At 39.5% G+C, this 25,497-nt stretch overlaps 2 protein-coding genes across 12 annotated transcripts in view; one reads left to right on the forward strand and one right to left on the reverse strand.

Moving 5' to 3' along the window:
* The window catches only part of LOC111555128 (RWD domain-containing protein 3), a 133,756-nt gene that overhangs the window by 22,169 nt on the left and 86,090 nt on the right, over window positions 1-25,497 (reverse strand). The window lies entirely within an intron of this gene.
* Window positions 1-25,497, forward strand: part of ALG14 (ALG14 UDP-N-acetylglucosaminyltransferase subunit) — a 251,481-nt gene that overhangs the window by 7,468 nt on the left and 218,516 nt on the right. The window contains exons 2-3 of the mRNA XM_023231015.2: window positions 5,454-5,577; window positions 22,072-22,109. Of these exons, the coding sequence (XP_023086783.2) occupies window positions 5,519-5,577; window positions 22,072-22,109 (97 nt within the window). The 5' untranslated portion in view covers window positions 5,454-5,518. The remainder of the gene's footprint in view (window positions 1-5,453; window positions 5,578-22,071; window positions 22,110-25,497) is intronic.

A 25,497-nucleotide genomic window follows, 5' to 3' on the forward strand; every position in this document is an offset into this window, starting at 1 on the left:
CCAGTACTGAGCTGTGCCTGCACTCCTCAGCCCTTGAGCTGTCCATGGGACTGGGCGCCACGGAGCAGGGGGTGGTGCCCGTCGGGGAGGCTGGGGACCACCGGAGCCCACTGCAGGGGAGGAGCTCAGATGTGGCTGGCTGCAGGTCCCAAGCCCTGCCCCGCGGGGAGGCAGCTAAGGCCCAGCGAGAATTTGAGTGCAGCCCAGGCATGCCAGCACTGCTGGGGGACCTGGCGCAACCTCCGCAGCTGCTGGCCCGGGTGCTAAGCCCCTCACTGCTCTGGGCCTGCGGCTCCGTGTAGGGGGCCCGAGCCGCGGAGCCCGCAACCACGCTTCCCGGACCTCGCGCTGGCCTGGACACACGCGACCCCGGTTCCTGCCCGCGCCTCTCCCTCCAGACCTCCCCAGCAAGCAGAGGGAGTCGGCTCCAGCCTCGGCCAGCTCAGAGAGGGGCTCTCACAGTGCAGTGGTGAGCTGAAGGGCTCCTCAAGCACCGCCAGAGTGGATGAGCACCTTATCACCTCTCAGTATCTCCAACTCTTAGCACAGGGCCTGGCATGTAAAAGGCATTCAATATTTGTGAAATGAGTCAAGAATGAATGAATGCATGGTTATAGTGTGTAAGTAAATATGTTATGGTTCACTTTTCTTATTACCTCCACTCTGATGTCTACCAGATTTTGTTAGATCTTGAACATGTTGACACACATCAGTGTTAAGCAGGTAGATGAATACTGATGTCTTTACTTGATTCACATTGAGAGTAGTGAAGAAAATACAAATGGATAAATGAAACAATGGATTAATCCTAACGAAGCCCCACAGTTTCATACAGGAGCCGAAAAAAGGAGTGCATGCCACCGTTACAGTAACTTTTCACATTTGACTAATAGTTGCTCACAGTTACTACTTCACTTGATTGTATTATGCACAAATAAAAATGGCTTTTAAAGTAATTTAAAGCTACTATACAATATAAACTTTTGAAATTACTGGGTTGAGTCTGGAAGTCATGTGGTAGGTAAATCTATACAGTGTTTATGTCCCAAACTGAAATGAGATACCCCATGGTACCTGATCCAGGCTAGCTAGAAATCTATCATATTTCCACCTGAATAAGTGAGTAGGGTATAATGTTTTGTTACTATACAAGTTACTATTAATCACTTTTAAAATAACTAAGTCACTCATAGATAGGCAAGTGATGTGTAACAATATAACCATAGTAATTAAAATTAAGAAGAGGCATTTAGATATCTTACTCTGTAAGTCATGATCTCTTAAGAAGCTTCTTTTTCTTTTGTATTTTTTTAAATTTTTCTGATGCTTCTCCTTTTATTTTTCTGATGCTTCAATATGTTGTTGACCATGGCTTAAATCAACAGATCAGATTATGTTGACGGGAGTAGGGGATTCACTGGAGAGGGACCCAAGGGAACTTTTTATTGTTGATTAAAATGCTCTGTTTCTTAATTGAGGTAGTAGTTACATGAGTTTAAGCCATTTAACTGTACCTTTAAGAGCTGTGCATTTTATTTTATGTACATCTCGATTTTTTTAAGTACTGGGGGAAAACAGCCAGGTAAGCAAGTTCATATTTTCATAAGATTCCCTTTTTTTCTGAATTTGAGCTGAGTATGCTCTCAGCTTAAAAATTGAAGGGAATTTATTCTTTTAAAAAATATGTAAGCTTTGCTACTGCTTGATTTTTATGTTATAACAACAAATCTTGGCAAGAAAAAAATACAGGTTTCAAGTGTCTTCAAATGGCACCAATCTGTCTCTGTGAATGAAATGATAATAGAATTGAAGAAAACCAAATCTTCACTTAGGGAAAATTGTTTTTAGCCTAAAAGCTCAGCCTACCATTGTCTGTTAATATTAACCAAAAGAAAAAATATGATCGATTCAAGTACATCTTATTTTACACAGACTGTTATTCAAAAAAAATTTTTTTTTGAAACCAAGTCTCGCTGTCACCAAGTGGTGCGATCTCAGCTCACTGCAATCTCCACCTCCTGGGTTCAAGCGATTCTCTTGCCTCAGCCTCCTGAGTAGCTGGGACTACAGGCATGATCCACCACACCTGGCTAATTTTTTGTGTTTTTAGTAGAGACAGGGTTTCACCATTGTTGGCCAGGTTGGTCCTGAACTCCTGACCTCAAGTGATCTGCCCACATCAGTCTTCCAAAGTGCTGGGATTACAGACATAAGCCACTGCAGCCAGCCGTTATTCAAACATTTTTTAATGCATTAAAAAAACTCACTATTTCAAATAGTTTTATAATGATATTTATTTTTGGCAAAGTCAGGTACCTGTAGTGATATGGGCAGTCTAGTATTCTTTATACATCACTTTTTATTTTGTTATTATTATTTGTAGAAACAGGGTCTTGCTATGTTGTCCAGGCTGGTCTAAAACTCCTGACCTCAAATGATCCTTCTGCCTCAGCATCCCAAACTGCTGGGATTACAGGTGTGAGCCACCATACCCAGACTGTATATCACTTTTTAGATGCATTATATATATATGTATGTATATATTTTAACATCTCTGAGATCAAGAAGCTCCATACCATCAATGGCATCTTGCCTTGGCATTAGCCAGACAGCAGACAAGATGGCTTGCACATGCATTATTTTGTCATTTCCTTAATGACTTGATTTCTGAGATCATGAAATCTTACAGAGTGACAGAATGACTATTAACATCTTGGAAAGAAGTCCTGGAGGTATTAGTGGAGTTTTGGGGGGAATTGTTTGTTTGTTTGTTTGTTTCTTAAGTAATGCAATTTCACCAATGCTGTCAAAGAAACAAAGGATAATACATATGGAAGAATACAGACACAAATGCCTCTGAGTTGAAATGTGGTTCACAGACATGGAATGTTAACAAGTTTTGAGAATTCTGTAGCCAAGTTTTGACTGATATCTTCCTTTCTATGTATGAATAATACTGATATTTGATCATATACATCTAACTAAATCTAAAAGAGCTTTTTCAAGAAGTATAAAATAAAAATTTCAAGCAATAAATAAGTCAGACTATAATTGGCAGCTATTTTCTTTTGGTAGAGCTACATAAAATAGTGTCCCATCTCACAGTTGGTGGCACCTTAGATTCTATGACAACTGATCTTTGTCAGTTGGCTTTGTGTCTGTTGGCTTTTCAGCCAGGGTTATGGTGGAAGAGTAGGGACGAAAGACCTGGAATCAAATAATATCTTAAATGTATAACAATAACCGTACCATTTATTGAGTAGCTACTATAGGCCAACAGTTATGCTAAGTGCATTATATACATTATTGCATGTTATTCTTCCCAAAAACCCCGAAAGGCAGTTACTATTGAACTTTCATTCCTTCAGAGACATTAAATAACATGTCCAAGGTAAAATTGCAAAGCAGAATTTGAACCTAGTTTTGAGTGACCCCACCTCAAAAAAAAGCTCTTAACTTTCTGTACAGCAACTTCCCTCACCCCACCCCCAACATCCTTAGGAGTTCAAAGTGAAAGCTTAAAGAAGGTGCTGAGAGCTAGAAAGAGATAGAAAGAATGAGAATCCCAGCAACATTCAGTCACTGTTCAGGTTGTTCTCAAAGCCAGCTTTACCTTTGATTTGGTGGTGCAGCTCTTTCTTCAATTATGTAAGATACCTTAGAATCCTAATATCAAATCATCCTCTTTTTTTACCTTAGCTAGTTCTATTTGGGATTTTATTCCTTGTAACCAAACGCATACCATTGTAATGTATACCATTTATACATTTTACTAGTAATAATAAAATATTACTTTTCACACACCTCTAACAGCCAGATTTGAGCCCTGCTGTCTCGCTTCTTTAAAAGTGCAATGAATGAAGCTGGCTATTTCAATTACAAGTCTGTAGCTTTGGAAGCATCTGATTCTCTGTAGGATTAAACTATGCCCTAATCAGCACTGGGTAAGAAGCAGTAAAATAAGCACAAAGAACTTAGGCCATGAGTCAGCTCAGTTTTCCTGAGCAGCTCTGTTTTAGTGCAAGTTGCTTAACTTTGATGAAAGTTTCCTCCACTGTAAAAAGATGCAAATTACACGATGATTTCTGAGAACCTTTCTGGTTTTTAAAATTCTTTCCTCTTGCACAGATTAAAGTCATCCAGACATTGCATGGGTTACATGTGAGTATATCCAGTGGATTTCATGGCCCATTTCACTCCCAGTTTCTTTGATCATATGTATTGTCTTCTTAATAGAATTCAAAGTCAGTATTGTCAAGTGATATGCTTAACAAAATTAAATGAAGACAATGCCATTGTGCTCAGTAGTGAGAATTTCTAAGAACTATGAAATATCTATGGATGAAATAAAAGAATAAACTGATGTTATAAACCTTATCTCCAACTACCTCATGATAGTTTTTATAAGACTTGTGACTGGGGAAAGGAAAAATCACTAAGTTCTGAAATGGTACAGAGAGTTTCCGTTCTCCCTGCAGTTGAAGTCAGATCTTCAAAGCTAGATAATGAGAAGAAAATGGAAATGTTCTTATTTTTCCTCATGGACTATTGATTTTATTTATTTTTTTCTTTTTTGAGACAGAGTCTTGTTCTGTTGCCCAGGCTGGAGTGCAGTGGCACAATCTAGGCATACTGCAACCTTCAACTTATGGGTTCAAGTGAGTCTCATCTCTCAGCCACCTCATCTCTCAGCCACCTGTAATCCACCTGGGATTACAGGAGTACACCACCATGCCCAACTAGTTTTTGTGTTTTTTGTAGCGACAACGTTTCACCATGTTGGCCAGGCTGGTCTTGAATCCCTGGCCTCAAGTGATCTACCTGCCTTGACCTCCCAAAGTGCTGGGATTACAGGTGTGAGCCACAGCACCTAGCTTGATTTTAACTTTTATTACCAAAATTGAATGTGGGATTGCTTTTGTCACCAAAATCATGACCTTTTAAAAGCCCACCTTAATAAGTAACTTGCAATTATAAAAAAGTTTGTGTACTCAATCTTAGCCAATTGATACAGTTTTACAAATCAAAAACTAAACTCCTTAGCCAAAATGTCGACTTGGAAAAACAAAGCATAGGATGCAATTTGGAAATTATTGTATTATTGTTTCTCTCAAAAGCACAAATCATTTTTTTCCAACAAAAGTAGAATTGATTCAATGAAGAGCGTTAAAGTTATAATGTATTTGAGGGGATGCGACTCAATATATTTTTATATTTAATGGTGTCATATGATTCACTGAAAGAACCATCTCCAAAGTCAGTAATATTTATGGCTTGGAATTTTTGATAGCTTTGTATTGATGCCTAACCTACTGATACTTAAGCAATTATTCAGGGTATGATTTCCATCATGTGTTCATTACTTTGAGTAACATTTTAAGAAAGGGAAAGCAAGGAAAGGAACAAAACTATATTTACTAAATACTAATTATGTCCACTGTTTTCATCCACAGAATGAATACAGGAATATCTGTCTGCCTGTCTGTGCATACTCTGTGAAAGAATACACCAGCATTACATGCTGACCCAAGGTACGCCTTCTGCAAGAGGAAAGTTTGTGTTTCAAAATCCATCAAGGTAAATCTTTGGCTGCCCACACTCATATTCCCAGACATCAGAGAATCTTAGTCATCCACATGTAGTGAGGCCCAGCTACGGTGCTAGTTCCAACAGTACATAAATGGCTGTGACTGCCAGGAGGAAGCTGACTCAGTATGGCTCCCCAGTCGCTAGCAGTGGTGATATTCACAATATTTAACAGCGAATGCAGCTTGAGGCCTGGCCAATCTAACAAACGCTGGGTATAAACATCTCTGCTGGCTGGCGCAGTGCACCCTGGCTGAGTGTCAGCCCCAGCAATTGAGTGTCAGCTTGAGCAACCAGTGCAACTTTAGAGTTTACAAATACACTTAAAAGTATATTATCTCATTTAGTCCCCCAAAATTATGTTATGTAGGTATTACTACTTTTCTCAATGTATGGGTGAGAAAATTGAGGCTTACAGAGGTCAAGTAATTTTCCCTAGGTCACACAACTAGTAAATGGTAGAATTTAGATGAACTATGGCTGACCAGCACAACCAGTTTGCTTTCTTCTGCGGTTTTTCTTCCATTCCCAATGCTAATTATAGAGAGCAGAAACTCTCTAATGTTTTACACTATACTACCTACTCAGAAGTCAGAAAATGAAAAGTGACAATCAGGCCAGGTACAGTGGCTCATGCCTATAATTCCAGCATTTTGGGAGGCTGATGCAGGAGGATCACTTGAGCCCAGGAGTTCAAGACCAGCCTGAGCAACATAGCAAGACCCTGTCTCTACAAAAAAAAAAAAAAAAAAAATTAAAAATACACATATACCTGTGGTCCCAGCTATTCAAGAGGCTGAGGTGCAAGAATGACTTGAGCCCAGAAGGTCGAGACTACAGTGAACTGTAATCATACCACTGCACTCCAGCTTGGCTGACAGAGCAAGACCCTGTTTCAAAAAATAAAAATTAAAGAAAAAAAATGTCGATCCAGTACTTCAGCTTTGTGTTATTCAAATCACTCAGTTACAAGTCATTTCCACTGTATGACTTTTTACTTGGCCTGTGGAAGTGTTAATGACTGTGCAAAGAAACATGTGAATAAGACACATTCAATATTATTTTCGTGAGGCCCTTCTTCACTGCTCTCAACTTCTGCTACCATCAGCATGTTAATCTGTATTGAAAAAAAATGAACCAAATAGCTAGCTTCCTGGATAAAATTTATCCTATGAGTTTAATCTTAGTAAGCAAGGCATGAAGTCATTCAGTGTTTTTTTTTTTTTTTTTTTTTTTTTTTTGAGATGTAGTCTCGCTCTGTCACCCAGGCTGGAGTGCAGTGGTGTGATCTTGGCTCACTGCCACCTCCACCTCCTGGGCTCAAGCGATTCTCCTGCCTCAGCCTCCCGAGTAGCTGGGACTACAGGTGCAAGCCACCATGCCCAGGTAACATTTTGTATTGTTAGTAGAGACGGGGTTTCACTGTGTTAGCCAGGATGGTCTCGATCTCCTGACCTCATGATCCACACGCCTTGACCTCTCAAAGTTACAGGTGTGAGCCACCACACCCGGCTGTCATTCAGTCTTTTTAAGGATTAAAAATCCATTTATCCTGGGGAGACGAGACAAAACTCTGATGCATAAAAATTCCAAATAATTTATGTAGAACCTCACCCTCAAGGAGGTGGAATACAATTGCCCACTCCTTGAGTACAGACTTCACATGGTGACTTCCATCCATAAGGACAGTACGAAAGGAGAGTGGGGAAGGGAGAGGAACTTAACAGTGGAGAAACCTGACAAACACTATGTTGGCCATGCGATCAAGGTCAACATCAACAGCGATAAGTAATGTTGGCAGTATGTACCCTTGATGTGAGGGGATTAAAGTGATACTTTACTTCTGTGGTCTTCCTCGCCCAAACCCACAACCCCAGTTTAATAGTGAGAAAAGCGTCAGACAAATTCCAGTTGAGGTACATTCTACAAAGTACCCGACCAGTACTCCTCCAAGCTATCAAGGTCATCAAAAACAAGAAAAATCAGAGAAACTGTCACAGTCAGGATGAGACCATGAAAAGATAAACTTTGGCACACGAAAATTTTAGAGTTAATATGAGCAGCGAGCAATTCATGAATCAGGCAGCACCAAACCACATGTGGTTTGGGCTCCATAGAGCGGGTATGAGGGGAATGCTTTTATGAAGTGTTCATAGAAGCAATATAAAGAAAATGTTTGACTGGTTAAAGTGAGACAGTATCCTTCAAGTCTCTAGTTGGCAGTTTCTGATGAGTAAAGTTACTTGGAGATGGGTTTCAAGGTTTGCTTACATAGAAACCCAGAACACAGATCTCTCTCAGCCTAATGGCTTCCCAGAAACCTCTCAGCCTAATGGCTTCCCAGTTACTTTTGTTTTTTTTTAAACATAACTAAATGTTATATATCCTGGATGGGATACTGTAATAAGGAAAGGCTATTAGGTAAAAACTAAGAAAATCTGAATACAGTATATATTTTAGTTAATAATAATGTATGAATATTGATTCATTAATTATAACAAATGTATCATATTAATGTTAACATAATAGGAGAAGAAGTTGGGTGCAAGGTGTATTAGAATTGTCTGTACTGACTGCAGCTTTTCTGTAAATCTAAAATTGTTTTGAGATATGATGTTTATTTTTAAAATAATTCACTTAGCATTTTGGCATTTCAATAGTTGATCATGACATACCAGTCCCTTGGTCAACTCAAAATTCCTAAAGAGACAGATAATAAAAGTGAGGCTGGAAATCCTCAAAGCCACACTTTCTTCTGAGGAAGCCTACCTGCAACATTGTCACTCCTCACCCTCCACCCTCCCCCAAGCCCCCAACCCCCCCACCCCAAACACACACAGCATCCCCTCACAGTATCCTTTCACAGCCAAGGTTCCTGCAAGACAAGTACAGCTGTCCCTCCCTATTCCTGGAAGACTGGTTCCAGGACCTTCCTGTGATACCAAACTCCAAGGGCGCTCAAATTCCTGATATAAAATGGCATAGTATTTGCATACAACCCATGTACATCCTCCAATATACTTTAAATCTTCTCTAGATTACTTATAATGCCTAATTCAATGTAAATGCTCTGTAAGTAGTTGTTATACTGCATTGATTAGGGTATAATGAAAGAAAAAAAAGCTGTACATGTTCAGTATAGGCACAATTTTTAAAATATTTTCCATCTGAGGTTGGTTGAATACATGGATGCATAGTACATGGATACTGAGGGCCAACTGCAGTCTCTACTTCACCTCTCACTCACTCTTCAAACCACTGCAGTCATGTGTCTACCCAACAATGACTCAAAGTCCAAATCCAGTGGATTCTCCTCAGTCTTCATCTTACTTAGCCTGAGGAAGATTGAAAGTACTGATCACTCACTACTTTGAAACTTCCAGTTTCCTCACCACAGTCTCCTTGGTTCTCCTTTGATCACTCCTTCTCGTTTACTAATATAGCAAGATACTCACCTTTCACCATTTTTTATTTTTGCCTTTTAAAAGGTGACAGAACTTGAGCTTCTTGTTCAGAAGGGTTATATGAATAAAATTCTAAGTTATGCAAATGTAGGGTGAGTGGCAGCTAGCATAAGAGGATGTTCCCCATGGAATGCCTTCTTCCTCACTGCCAGAGTAATAGATCTAACTTGTTCAATAACAAGTATGTTCCTGGTGGTCTTTGGCTAGAGAGCATTGGCAATTTTTGTCCTATATATAAGTAAAATGCTAAACACATTTATATTATTGCTTATGTGATTAAGTGACTTTAAGTAATGTAAAGAATGGGAGGAAGTCATACACACACCTGATAGTTGATCTGTACGTTGGCACACAGCCAGTACTTACCAAGTAATTAAACATTGCTTTATGTTGTCTATTATCCTGTCTAATCATTTCAGCATGTTTTTTGATATTACTTACATTATTAGCTATTAAACATTTACACTAAACAAGAGATTTTTCCAGACAGAAGGAAGATTTTGCCTTACTTGTTTTAAAAGAGAGTTCAAATAGGGGACTGATTAGATGTAGCTCAGGTGCTGCTCTCTTGCACACATTTGGGAAGCCCGAGCTTATGGATGGCAATTATAGTGTGTATTGCAGGATGGATACAGCACTTCAGACAGTGAGAAGATCAAGATACTGAGCTACCCTGTGGAAGCAAGAGCCCACCATTCCTTTCAGAGGGGTTTGCTCTGGTTACATTAACTCTTCCTCTATCTTCTTCTACAACAGTCAGTCTACAAACAGATATAGACAGCTTCTCTGTGAAGGAAGTTTTCTGTCAAAATTAGAGAAGGACCAAGTTTTACCTCTAGGTTCTTTCAATAAACTGGGAAAGTCTGAATTTTTATAGGCTATCAAAACAGGGTTGTGTTTCTATCCAATTCTGTCTAGATCTTTAAAAAAGTGAGAAACTCCAGGTTGGCATCTGGGTTGTACATGTTATCTGAAAAATCAACGGAAACTTTTTGAATTCAAGTGGAGAGTGGAAGCGGCTGCAAGTAGACTATGAACTCTTTGAGGAGAAACTCTTCTGATATGGTTTGGCTCTGTGTCCCCACCCAAATCTCATGTGGAATTGTAATCCCCGTGTGTCAGGGGAGGCACCTGGTGGGAGGTAATTGGATTACGGGAGCAGACTTTCCCCATGGTGTTCTCATGACAGTGAGTTCTCACAAGATCTGATGGTTTAAAAGTGTGTGGCAGGAGGACTCTTTCAAGATGGCCAAATAGGAATAGCTCTGGTCTGCAGATCCCAGTGAGACTGACAGAGAAGGTGGGTGATTTCTGCATTTCCAACTGAGACACCTGGTTCATCTCATTGAGACTGGTTGGACAGTGGGTGCAGCCCATAGAGTGTGAGCCAAAGCACGGCAGGGCATTGCCTCACCCAGGAAGCACAAGGGGTCAGGGGATTTCCCTTTCCTAGCCAAGGGAAGACGTGAGAGAGACTGTACCAGGAGGAACAGTACACTCCTGCCCAAATACAGCACTTTTCCCACAGTCTTCGCAACCAGCAGACCAGGAGATTCCCTCTGGTGCCTGGCACAGCAGACCCCATGCCCACGGAACCCAGCAAGCTAAGATCCATTGACTTGAAATTCTTGCTGCTAGTGCAGCAGTCTGAGATCGACCTGGGATGCTGGAGTTTGGTGGGGGGAGGGGCATCTGCCATTGCTGAGGCGTGAGTAGGCAGTTTTATGCTCACAGTGTAAACAAAACTGCCAGGAAGCTTGAACTGGGTGGAGCCCACTGAAGTTCAGCAAGGCCGACTGCCTCTCTAGGTTGCACCTCTGTGGGCAGGGCATATCTGAAAAAAAGGCAGCAGCCCCAGTCAGGGACTTAGAGATAAAACCCTCATCCCCCTAGGACACAGCACCTGGGGGAAGGGACAGTGGTGGGCACAGCTTCTCCAGACTTAAACATCCCTGACTGACTGCTCTGAAGAAAGCAGTGGTTCTCCCAGCATGGCATTGAAGCTCTGATAACGGACAGACTGCCTCCTCAAGTGGGTACCTGACCCCTGTGTAGCCTTACTGGGAGATACCTCCCAGTAGGGGCCGATGGACACCTCATACAAGAGAGCTCTGACTGGCATCTGGCAGGTGCCCCCCTGGGACGAAGTTTCCAGAGGAAGTATCAGGCAGCAATATTTGCTGTTCCATAGCCTCTGCTGGTGATACCCAGGCAAAAAGCGTCTGGAGTGGACCTCCAGCAAACTCCAACATACCTGCAGCTGAGGGGCCTGACTGTTAGAAGGAAAACTAACAAAGAGAAGAAGCATCAACATCAACAAAAAGGACATCCACACGAAAACTCCATCCGTAGGTCACCAACATCAAAGACCAAAGGTAGATAAAACCACAAAGATGTGGAAAAACCAGAGCAGAAAGGCTGAAAATTCTAAAATCCAGAATGCCTCTTCTCCTCCAAAGGATCACAACTCCTCGCCAGCAAGGGAACAAAACTGGACAGAGAATGAGTTTGATGAGTTGGCAGAAGTAGGCTTCAGAAGGTGGATAATAAGAAACTTCTCCGAGCTAAAGGAGCATGTTCTAAGCCAACACAAGGAAGCTAAAAACCTTAAAAAAAGATTAGAGGAATGGCTAACTAGAATAACCAGTGTAGAGAAGGAAATAAATGACCTGATGGAGCTGAAAAACACAGCACAAGAACTTCATGAAGCATACGCAAGCTTCAATAGCCTATTTGATCAAGCAGAAGAAAGGATATCAATGATTGAAGTTCAAATTAATGAAATAAAGCAAGAAGACAAGATTAGAGAAAAAAGAGTGGAAAGAAACGAACAAAGTCTCCATGAAATATGGGACTATGTGAAAAGACCAAATCTACATTTGACTGGTGTACCTGAAAGTGACGGGGAGAATGGAACCAAGCTGGAAAACACTCTTCAGGGTAATATCCAGGAGAACTTCCCCAACCTAGCAAGCCAGGCCAACATTCAAATTCAGGAAATACAGAGAACAGCACAAATATATTCCTTGAGAAGAGCAATCCCAAGACACATAATCAACAGATTCACCGAGGTTGAAATGAAGGAAAAAATGTTAAGGGCAGCCAGAGAGAAACATCGGGTTACCCACAAAGGGAAGCCCATCAGACTAACAGCGGATTTCTCAGCAGAAACCCAGAAGCCAGAAGACAGTGGGGGCCAATATTCAACATTTTTAAAGAAAAGAATCTTCAACCCAGAATTTCATATCCAGCCAAACTAAGCTTCATAAGTGAAGGAGAAATAAAATCCTTTACAGACAAGCAAATGCTGATAGATTTTGTCACCACCAGGCCTGCCTTACAAGAGCTCCTGAAGGAAGCACTAAACATGGAAAGGAACAACCAGTAACAGCCACTGCAAAAATGTGCCAAATTGTAAAGACCATCGATGCTAGGAAGAAACTGCGTCAATTAACAGGCAAAATAACCAGCTAGCATCATAATGACAGGATCAAATTCACGCATAACAATATTAACCTTAAATGTAAATAGGCTAAATGCCCCAATTAAAAGACACAGACTAGCAAGTTGGATAAAGAGTCAAGTCCCATCAGTGTGCTGTATTCAGGAGACCCATCTCACATGCAAAGACACACATACACTCAAAATAAAAGGATGGAGGAAAATCTACCAAGCAAATGGAAAGCAAAAAAAAAAGCAGAGGTTGCAATCCTAGTCTCTGATAAAACGGACTTTAAACCAACAAAGATCAAAAGAGACAAAGAAGGCCATTACATAATGGTAAAGGGATCAATTCAACAAGAAGAGCTAACTATTCTAAATATATATGCACCCAATACAGGAGCACCTAGATTCATAAAGCAAGTTCTTAGAGACCTACAAAGGACTTAGACTCCTGCACAATAATGGGAGACTTTAAAACCCCACTGTCAAAGACAGATCAACGAGACAGAAAATTGACAAGGATATACAGGACTTGAACTCAGCTCTAGACCAAGCAGACCTAATAGACATCTACAGAACTCTCCAGCCCAAATGAAAAGAAAATACATTATTCTCAGCACCACATTATACTTATTCTAAAATTGACCACATAATTGGAAGTAAAACACTCCTCAGCAAATGTAAAAGAACAGAAATCATAACAAACTATCTCTCAGACAACAGTGCAATCAAATTAGAACTCAGGATTAAGAAACTCACTCAAAACCACTCAACTATGTGGAAACTGAACAACCTGCTCCTGAATGACTACTGAGTACATAACAAAATGAAGGAAGAAATAAAGATGTTATTTAAAACCAATGAGAACTAAGACACAACATACCAGAATCTCTGGGACACATTTAAAGCAGTGTGTAAAGGGAAATTTATAGCACTTGATGCCCTCAAGAGAAAGCAGAAAAGATCGAAAATCAATACTCTAACATCACAATTAAAAGAACTAGAGAAGCAAGAATAAACACCTTCAAAAGCCAGCAGAAGACAAGAAATAACTAAGATGAGAGCAGAACTGTAGGACCTAGAGACACAAAAAAAAAACCCTTAAAAAAACTCAATGAATCAAGGAGATGGTTTTTTTGAAAAGAGCAACAAAATAGATAGACTGCTAGCAAGACTAATAAAGAAGAAAAGAGTGAAGAATCAAATAGGCACAATAAAAAATGATAAAGGGGATATCACCACAATCCCACAGAAATACAAACTACCATCAGAGAATACTATAAACACCTCTATGCACATAAATTAGAAAATCTAGAAGAAATGGACAAATTCCTGGACACATACACCCTCCCAAGACTAAACCAGGAAGAAGTCAAATCTCTGAATAGACCAATAACAGGTTCTGAAACTAAGGCAATAATTAATAGCCTACTAACCAAAAAAAGTCCAGGACCAGATGGATTCACAGCCGAATTCTACCTGAGGTACAAAGAGGAGTTTGTACCATTCCTTCTGAAGCTATTCCATTCAATAGAAAAAGAAGGAATCCTCTCTAACTTATTTTATGAGGCCAGCATTATCCTGATACCAAAGCCTGGCAGAGACACAACAAAAAAAGAGAATTATAGGCCAATATCCCCGATGAATATTGATGCGAAAATTCTCAATAAAATGCTGGCAAACCGAATCCAGCAGCACATCAAAAAGCTTATCCACCACGATCAAGTCGGCTTCATCCCTGGGATGCAATGCTGGTTCAACATATGCAAATCAATAAATGTAATCCATCACATTAACAGAACCAATGACAAAACCACATGATTATCTCAATAGATGTGGAAAACACCTTTGACAAAATTCAACAGTCCTTCATGCTAAAAACTCTGAATAAACTAGGTACTGATGGACTGCATCTCAAAATAATAAGAACTATTTATGACAAACCCACAGCCAATGTCATACTGAATGTGCAAAAACTGGAAGCACTCCCTGTGAAAACTGGCACAAGACAAGGATGCCCTCTCTCACCACTCCTATTCAACAGAGTGTTGGAAGTTCTGGTCAGGGCAATCAGGCAAGAGAAAGAAATAAAGGGTATTCAAATAGGAAAAGAGGAAGTAAAACTGTCCCTGTTTGCAGATGACATGATTGTATATTTAGAAAATCCCATCGTCTCAGCCCCAAATCTCCTTAAACTGATAAGCAACTTTAGCAAAGTCTCAGGATACAAAATCAATGTGCAAAAATCACAAGCATTCCTACACACCAATAACAGACAGAGAGCCAAATCATGAGTGAACTCCCATTCATAATAGCTTCAAAGAGAATAAAATACCTAGGAATCCAACTTACAAGGGATGTGAAGGAACTCTTCAAGGAGAACTACAAACCACTGCTCAACGAAATAAAAGAGGACACAAACAAATGGAAGAACATTCCATGCTCATAGATAGGAAGAATCAATATCATGAAAATGCTATACTACCCAAAGTAATTTATAGATTCAATGCCATCCCCATCAAGCTACCAATGACTTTCTTCATAGAATTGGAAAAAACTACTTTAAAGTTCATATGGAACCAAAAAAGAGCCCACATAGCCAAGACAATACTAAGGCAAAAGTACAAAGCTGGAGGCATCACGCTACCTGACTTCAAACTATACTACAAGGCTACAGTAACCAAAACAGCATGGTACTGGTACCAAAACAGATATATAGACCAATGGAACAAAACAGAGGCCTCAGAAATAACACCACACATCTACAACCATCTGACTTTGACAAACCTGACAAAAACAAGCAATGGGGAAAGGATTCCCTATTTAATAAATGGTGCTGGGAAAACTGGCTAGCCATATGTGGAAAGCTGAAACTAGATCCCTTCCTTACACCTTATACAAAAATTAACTCAAGATGGATTAAAGGTTTAAATGTAAGACCTAAAATCATAAAAACCCTAGAAGAAAACCTAGGCAATACCATTCAGGACATAGGCATGGGCAAAGACTTCATCACTAAAACGCTCCTGGCAACAAAAGCCAAAATAGACAAATGGAATCTAATTAAACTAAAGTTTGCACAGCAAAAGAAACTATCAGCAGAGTGAACAGGCAACCTACAGAACAGGAGAAAATTTTTGCTATCTGTCCATCTGACAAAGGGCTAATATCCAGAATCTACAGAGAATTTAATCAAATTTACAAGAATAAAACAACACCATCAAAAAGTGGGCAAAGGATATGAACAGACACTTCTCAAAAGAAGACATTTATGCAGCCAACAGACTAATGAAAAAATGCTCATGATCACTTGTCGTTAGCAAAATGCAAATCAAAACCACAATGAGATACCATCTCACGCCAGTTAGAATGGCGATCATTAAAGTCAGGAAAAACAGGTGCTGGAGAGGATGTGGAGAAATAGGAACACTTTTACACGTTGCAGGGAATGTAAATTAGTTCAACCATTGTGGAAGACATTGTGGTCGTTCCTCAAGGATCTAGAACTAGAAATGCCATTTGACCCAGCAATCCCATTACTGGGTATATACCCAAAGGATTATAAATCATGCTACTATAAAGACACGTGCACACGTATGTTTATTGCAGCACTATTCACAATAGCAAAGACTTGGAACCAACCCAAATGTCCATCAGTAATAGACTGGATAAAGAAAATGTGGCACATATACACCATGGAATACTATGCAGCCTAAAAAAAAGGATGAGTTCATGTCCTTTGCAGGGACATGAACTGGAAACCATCATTCTCAGCAAATTATCAGAGGACAGAAAACCAAACACTACATGTTTTCACTCATAAGAGGGAGCTGAACAATGAGAACACATGGACACAGGGAGGGGAACATCACACACTGGGGCCTGTCAGGGGTGGTGGGCTGGGGAAGGGATAGCATTAGGAGAAATATCTAATGTAAACGACGAGTTGATGGGTGCAGCAAACCAACGTGGCACATATATACGTATGTAACAAACCTATACATTGTGCACATGTACCCCAGAACTTAAAGTATAATTTTTAAAAATTGCGTGGCAGTTCCCCCCTCAATCTCTCTCTCTCTCCTGCTCCTCCATGGTATGACGTGCCAGCTTACCTTTTGCCTTCTGCCATGATTGTAAGTCACCTGAGGCCTCCTAGCCATGCTTCCTGTACAGCCTGTGGAACTGTGAGTCAGTCAAACCTCTTTTCTTCATAAATCACTCGGTCTCAGGTCATTCTTTATAGCAGTTTGAGAATGGACGAATACATCTTTCCAATCCTTGCTATTCAAATTCTAGTCCAAGGTCCAACAGCATCGGCATCCCCTGGCAGTGTATTACAAACACAGATTTCCAGGATCAACCACAGACCTACTGAATGAGAACCTACATTGAATAAACTCCTCAATGCACATTGAGAAGCACTGCAAGTCTGTCACTGCACCTTACTCACTGATGGAGAGAAAGGACAGAAGTAAGGAGAGAGAAGAAAGGAGGCATCTTATTTTAAAAACTCTTACATTATAGTTGTAAATAAGTATTGTAAGTGTTATTATTTTAGTAAATAAGTACTGATTTTAACAAGTAGTCTGAGACTTCATAAACCAGAAAATATTTTCAAATAAAATTTTAAAAATTTTATGTAGTGCATGATATGTTCCTTTTCTATTCATTTGTTCTTCAATATATCATTGTCCCAAAATTTCTCCCAACCGATTTTGTAACCTAAGTACTAGTATGGATAAAGTAGCATATAAAATTATTCCTTTTTTTGTTACTTAAGTTGACATAAAAATCCTGTCAGCTTTGACCTAAAGATAAGAGCATTCATATTTTCTCGACTAGCTACTCAGCACTGCAGTGTTTACATATTATTTTCCTTTTATTTATGTTTTCAGGGTGTTTCTGTTATCGTTGTTGTTTTTAATATTCTCTACCAGAGCTGAGTGCTAACTTTAATTCATTTTGTTTGGTAGGAAATAAGTTGTCAAAAATCAAACTGTGCTAAGTCAATATCCAACTTTATAATTTGAGCTCCCTTAAAGTTGTAAAAAAAAAAAAAATTAAAGCATCCTCCAAAACTTTTTCAGCCTTAGGTAAGCTTAAAGAAAAACTAGAGGTCAGAATTATATGTGATAATGAACCTTGTGAGGAAATAATCTGGTTGATATAAGTACTTTGGGAATTCTAAGTACTGGGTTGACCCTTATCCTTATTAGCAAATATAAGTGAATGTTTGTAGTGCTCACACACTTGTGGCCTCAAAAACACAATAAACAAAGAGCACAAACCTGGAAGGGTAGAGAACTTCCTTAAATTTAATTGAAGTTCTCCTTAATGTTTGCTGAAGAGCAAGAATTTCTCCAAGTTATTCAACTATTATCTACTCATTTTTACTTGCAAGAAATCAAAAATTATGTGAGGACTGAACAGCTTATAGAACATATTTGTCATAGAAAATTCTATTTTTCATTGAAACTGTTGAATATTTTTATTTAAATACACATTATGTATTTAATCTTAATCTAGACACTTTTTAATATATAAATTATTCAGCATTCTAAAAATGAATTCATCTGCTTTGTACAAATTACCCTGCCACAATATTTGGTGTGAAGGGTCTCATTAGTTAGGCTTTGGGCTTAGCTTTCCACTTGCATCCTGCTTAAAATAAGGAGTGCCCTTAGTAGAGACAATTCCAAACACACCAGAAAGCCTTGTTCTTCCACAGGATCATTACTAGGCAACTGTTATTTATCCTTAACTTATAAAGACTTCCTTTCCAACCTAGATTACTTACCCACAATTAAATAATATTTTTAAACACCAGCTTGAAAAATAATGTGCCCTGGAGGCAGAGAGGTTAATAAGTCGACACATAAAGCAAGTGTTTCAAATGTATTTTAGACAAAATTTTATAGTCAATATTCTAAAGTCACGGAGGATTGTTGGCTCTCCTTTTGGGCAGTGGATCCAGGAAGGACCCAGCAGGGGATTTTGCTCATTGCTTTCCTTCTAAAAGTTCATATTCTTTAGGTCAAGCTATTGTTAGAACCACCATTCGGATCAAACACATTCATATAGTTTTATTTTAAGTCACCTTTTTATTACTATATAACATGCAGAAGTTTGTACAATTAATATGAATTTTCGCAAAGTGAACTCACCCATATATCCAGCACAGATCAAGAAACACAACATTGCCAGTGTCCCAAAGGTCTCCGTTCTGCCCTCTCCCAGTCCTTACTTAGCCTCCACCCCTATCCAAGGTAACTTTGAACATCATAGATTAGTTTTGCCTATTTTTGAACTTTATGTAAATGGAATCATATGGTATTAACTCTTTTGTATCCAGCTTCTTTCCAGCAACAATGACAGGAGTTCAAGCGATTCATCAACATTACTGCATGTAACTGTAGTTCATACATTCTCGTTGCTATGTAATATTGAAAAAATATATAACAATTTCTTTTTCTACTCTATTATTGATGATATTTGGGCTGTTTCCAGTTTGGGGCTATCATGAATCATGCTGCTACATATATAGTTTCAAAACAAAAGTAACCTAATCAGTTTAAATAAGAAAAAGTTTGGCAGATACTTTTTTCATCATTAATTTCAACTAAAAAAATGAAGCTATTGGATTAGATAGAGCAGAGATGAACCTTTAAATCTAACATTCTGTACTCCTACAATATCTAAATACCATGTCTTTCTTTTCATAAAAAGTAGTCTCTACAGAGCCAGCTCACTAGTTTCCTATTTCTGCTGTAATAAATTACCACAAATTTAGCGGCTTCAAACAACACAAATTTGTTCTCTCATCGTTCTGGAGGTCTGAGGTCCAGAATGGGTCTTATGGACCAAAATCAAAGCGTTGGCAGGGCTGCATTCCTTCTCAAAGCTCTCGCAGAGAATCTATGTCTTGCCTTTCCCAGCCTGTAGAGGCTGCCCACGTTTCTTGTTCCCTGGCCTGGCCTCCAGCCAACAATCCCATCAAACTGACAGCTGCATCTCCAGCCACATCTCCTCTGACTCTCCTGCCTCCCTCCTTCCCTTATAAGGACTCTTGTGATTACACTGGGCCAGCGTGGATAATCCAAGATCATGAAGATCCTTAATCACATCTTCAAGGTCCTTTTTACCATGTAAAGTAACATATTCACAGATTCCAGGGATTAGGACATGGACATCTTTGGGGGCCATTATTCAGCCCACCACTCCAACCCTCTGAAATTATTCCACTCCCATTCCCCAGTACACTCTGCCTTTGACACCTCACCACAGTAAAACGGTAACTCAATGTCCTTTTGTTCTGTGATCTCAACTCCCAGACATTTACAATGTAAGCTCCTTGAGGAGGGGGACTGGCCAGCTCCATGCTGTTTCCCTACCACCAGCACAATTGCTGATCCTCAGTGTGTACCCAGTAAATGTTGGTTGGTTGAGTGGAGAAGTAGCAGTCCCTACATCCTCATATCTTCTCCCTGGTAGATGAGAAGCAGCAGCATGTGACATTCAGAGACCTGAGACAGCTGCCTGCAAGTACGGTTTTATTCCATATTCTGGTTTTAACCAAAACACTTAAGACCTCTCTGTGCCTCAGTTTCCTCATCTGAAAAATGAGGTGGCTGGCAAAGGTAATATCTAGAGTATCTGGATAGCATTAATATTCATTTTAAATGGAAACAATGCTTATGATACATTGTAAAGTAACAAGGTCAGAATTCAAAATTCTGTAGGTTGTATGATTTAAACTGACTATAAAGTTATACACCAAACAAACCTAAGATGTTAACCAAAGGAGAAACTGAGGGTATATGGGGTATACTGGCACTCTGTACTAGCTTCACAATTTTTCTGTAACTTTAAAACTGCTCTAAAATAAAAAAGTTATCCTCTTAAAGTTGCTTGGCAACAAGCCTAGATTATAAACTCCTTGAGGGCAGTCCTCATGTTCTCCCTCATATTTGTTTACATAAAACCTACAACAATACTTCACACAAAGTGCCCAATAAGCATTGAAATATAAAAAGAAACTGGTTATGTAGATTTCAGATTAGTACAGACACGGTCTCTAACACTCTTCTCAGAACTGTGAAATAAGCTTCGCTGTATGTAAAGGTAAAGGCCAACCGGGCTTGATGGAATCACTGGTCATCAAGGAATGAGATCATGGAGCAGGCTGTAGAAAGATGCATCAGAAGAGGCGTGAAAGGGACCAGAAAGGGGACATGTCGTTTGTACAGGCATATTTCATCATTTTTTACATATTTGAAAAATGAAAAAAAAAATGTATTCATGATTCTCAGTGGGGATAAGGATGGATGTTGAAGGAGTGTATATGGTGTTCATATGTACAGGTATGGGCACATATCCAAAACTGGTTGGAAATTTTGATGTTATTTGCATGGATTTTTAAAGTTTGAAAAACATTTGATTATTCAGTTCCCCATTAAAATCACTTTATTATTTAAAAAATTAATTGTTAACTTCACTGTCTCCAGATCCACTGATCATCTCTAAACTGCTTGCTATGGTCTGAATGTCAGTGTCCCCCCAAAAAATTCATATGTTGAAATTCTACCCCCACAAGGTTGGTAGGATGGGATTAAGAAATAGGGCCTTTGGGAAGTGATGAGGGAGAAGACCTCATGAATAAGATTACTGCTCTTATAAAATAGGCCCAAGGAGGTTCATCCACCCCTTCTGCCATATGAGGCTGCAATAAGAAAATATCTTTAATAAACAAGGATATGAAACCTGGAAGCAGGTCTTCACCAGACAGTGAATCTGCCAGTCCGTAATCTTGGACTTCCCAACCTGCAGAACTGTGAGAAGTAAATTTCTGTGGTTTATAAACTACTCAGTAGAAGGTTATTTTGTTATAGAAGTCCAAACAAACAGACTAGGACAGTGTTTATATGATCCCAGTCCTAATGAATTAGTTTTATAAATGCTTAGGTAATGATTAAAGAATTATGCATAGAAAAAGTTACATTAAGAAGACATCAAACAACTAAACATTGTCATATTTGTGTGGCAAGACCATGGATCACATTTCTTTCTCTTATTCCAGGAGGCAATTTGTATCTCTATGATGAAAATAAAAATAACATTTAAGATGTATTTAAGAGTCTATATAAAAAGGTTTTTTATAGTTGGCTTGTAATTTGAGCAATTAATATTACAAATCTGTATGTGTAATAACATATATAATCAGATTTTTAAAAAGTGTTTAGAAAACATTTCTTGATTTCTCCTCCATCTCTCCCTTCAAACCTGCTTCTTCCTTAGTTTTCCCTATCTTAGGGTCACCATTCTCCCGTCTATTCAAGCCAAAATCATAAAAACACCATCATTTATCGAGCCTTTTCTCTCACTTTCCTGTAAGCAGTTCATCAACAACTACTGTCAACTCTACCTGTAAAATATATCCTGAATCCACCCATTTCTCTTCATCTCTACTGTCACCACTTCAGTTTAAACCAATGTTTTACAAACTGTAAATTGCCACTCATTGCTGAGTTATCAAATCAGTTTTGTGGGTGACAACCAGCATTTCTTTCTTTTACAGTGAAAGTGAACAGAAAAATCCAGAGGGCGTCATTCACGGTAAGGGTATTGTCTCATTAAATTTTTGCTTATGTATATATGTTGATGTGTGGAGTCACCACACAAAATATGTTTCCTCCTTTGGGTTATGGAACAAAATGTTTGAAACCCTAGATTTAGGCCCACATCATTTCTCACTTGGACTGCTTAAAACCTGGAATGCTTATTCTTGGCACAGTGAGAAGCCAAATACTTAACAATGGCCTAACGACCCAGCATAGTCTTATGCCTCCTTCCTCTCCGACCACATCTTCATCTCTCGTCCTTCTCACTCATGCTCCAGTCACACTGCCTCCTTTTCACTGAACACACCAGTCTGCCCACCTCCAGGACACTGTACTTGCTATTTCCTCTGCATAGATTGTTCTTCACAATACTTGCAGATGCCTCCTGCCTGGTCTTAGCACAAGTGCCATCTCCACAAAGTAACCTGTTGAAAATGTCCCCAATTTCCATTTTCTTCTATTTATTTCATGTTACTTATTATTATATGGAATTATGTTTATTTCTTTTTTCAGACATCTTACTCCCCATCTCTTTTTGCTACAATATTTAAGTTCTAAGAGAGCAAAGTCTTCCTTGTCTGCCTCCTTCACTGATAAATATTCAGAGCCTAAAATAAAGCCTGGTAAATAGTGCATACTGAATAAATATTTACTTTTTATTTTTTATTATTGAATCAATATTTTCTTGATTGACTTCCTGTCTGGTGACGTACTAAATGTGAAACACTATGCCAGACCTACGGGTTGAAGATGAAAGACACACGCCACACAGAATCACCTGATTTGCTTTCCCTTGTTCCTTATCTCTGTCTTAGTCCATTTGGGCTGCTATCATAAACTATCATCAAGTGGGTGCTCATAAATAATAGAAATAAGTGACAGAAATTTTTTGCAGTTCTGGAGGTTGACAAGTCCAGCATCAAACCTCCGGCCAATCTGTTGTCTGAGGACTCACTTCCTGGTTCACAGACAGCTGTCTTCTCACTGTAACCCCACAGCACAAAGGAGTGAGGGATCTCTCTAATACAAACATTCAGTTAATTGCAACCTCTATTCCCTTCCAGAATCTAAGCTCCCTGTGGGCAAAGACCCTGACAGTTTTGTTCACTGTTTATACCCTTTCCCTTGCATGGTGCCTGGTACCTAGAGTGTTAATTTTGTTTTTTTTTTTTAAGTGAATGAGATCTTGAATTTGTGGTGGCCCCAATACACAGAGCTGAATAATGTTACAGCAGGTCTCTGTTACCTGGGTTAAGTGTAGAAAATGTAAACATTTGGTTTGATCTAGGGTAAGGATATTTAGGAGTTGAAGCTAATGGCTAGAAAGTCATGAAAGGGGTAGACAATGGAATGTAGACTTCTGGCTCCACTTCTTAAATAAACAGCTTAGATTCCTTTTTAAAAAAAATGGTTCAGGCCAGGCATGGTTGCTCACGCCTGTAATCCCAGCATTTTGGGAGACCGACGCGGGTGAATTACCTGAGGTCAGGAGTTTAACACCAGCCTGGCCAACACGGTGAAACCCCGTCTCTACTAAAAATACAAAAATTAGTCGGACATAGTGGTGGATGCCTGTAATCCCAGCTGCTCGGGAGGCTGAGGCACAAGAATCACTTGAACCCAGGAAGTGGAGGTTGCAGTGAGCCAAGATCATGCCACTGCACTCCAGCCTGGGTGACAGAGTAAGACTCCATTTAAAAAAAAAAAAAAAGAAAGAAAAAGAATGGTTCAAAGTTATATGTTTTCATTTAGAGTAGTAATTTTTAAAGAAAAAAAAATGCGATACTATTACATCTATTTTCTCACTCCATTCTTTAGAATATAAATCCTAATTAGTATTTAGTTTTGCTTACTACAAAGCTTAGGAATCATCTACATTTTTCCCTAGAGCATGCAGATGTCTTACTTTCCTTCATGATATGGTGCCTTAGAACAGGGGTCCCCAAATACCAGCCAGTTTGTGGCCTGCTGGGAACTGGACCACACAGCAGGAGATGAGTGGTGGGCCAATGAGCATTATCACTTGAGCTCCGCCTCCTGTCAGATCAGCAGGGCATTAGATTCTAATGGAAGCACCAACTCTACTGTGAACTGCGCACGTGAGGGATTTAAGCTGCATGCTCCTGATCAGAATCTAATGCCTGATGATCTCAGATGGAACAGTTTCATCCTGAAACCATCCTCCCTACCCTGTCCCATGGAAAAATTGTCTTCCACGAAATTGGTCCCTGGTGCCAAAAAGGTTGTGAACTGCCACCTCAGAGAGTCAATTGTAAAAATCAGGAATGGATCTACTACAGATAATTATCACCAATCAGCTAAAGACCAATAATGTTGCAGGAAACAAGTATACCAGCAAAGTCACAGACAATAAACATTGTCATAATAATGTTCCCATCTGATTTCATCCTGGCCTTGACTCTTCACAAAGCCCACCAAATAATCCCAGCAGCATACACATAGAGTCACAAAGAACACAGAAATGTTATAGAAAGTCCTGAACTCATGGCAAGTCCTAACACTGAGTCAATCAACGTAATTGACCCATTAGTGATGGACTGGCTTCTCACAATAGAGGATTCAGATTGGTTTTGGTGAGAGGGGACTAAATAACTTACCATTTACATTTCTGTTAATCATCTATTTTCCTTTCTGATTATTATATTTAATTGTGGGAAACAAAGAAACTGAGTTCTATATTTGGATACCATGATGAAAATGTTTACATCTTTTAAAGATTAACACCAGGAAGAATATTACAAAATTCAACTTGGCTGCAAGTACAGTGGGAAAGTACATCATTAAAACTTTATCTCTTTCCCCTAAGAATGTTGAAGCACTCAGCAGATATTTATACTTAGCCTTTTTGGCTAGGTTCATTGATTGCAACTGATACTGTCTCCTCTTGCAAGTGAGGCAGATGGAGTCATAAACAAGTGGCCTCATTGAAGGGCATACAGTCACAATCAAAATTGGAATTTAGACCGCCTCCAAAAACTTACACACTTGAAACTAGTATCCTGGAATTGCTGTCTGATAGGAATTTGCTCATACCCTACCATACCCTGGGCTACATGCCCTAACCTTGATTCTAATTACCGTTTTTGTTTTTGTTGTTGTTGTTGTTGTTTTGAGATGGAGTCTCACTCTGTCACCCAGGCTGGAATGCAGTGGTGTGATCTCGGCTCACTGCAACCTCTGCCTCCCGGGTTCAAGCAATTCTCCTGCCTCAGCCTCCCGAATAGCTGGGATTACAGGTGCATGATGCCACACCCGGCTAATTTCTTGTGTTTTACTAGAGACAGGGTTTCACCGTGTTGCCCAGGTTGGTCGCGAACTCCTGAGTTCAGGCAATCCGCCCGCCTCAGCCTCCCAAAGTGCTG

This window comes from Piliocolobus tephrosceles, chromosome 1 (genome assembly GCF_002776525.5).
Source record: "Piliocolobus tephrosceles isolate RC106 chromosome 1, ASM277652v3, whole genome shotgun sequence".
In the NCBI taxonomy this organism is placed as follows: domain Eukaryota; kingdom Metazoa; phylum Chordata; class Mammalia; order Primates; family Cercopithecidae; genus Piliocolobus; species Piliocolobus tephrosceles.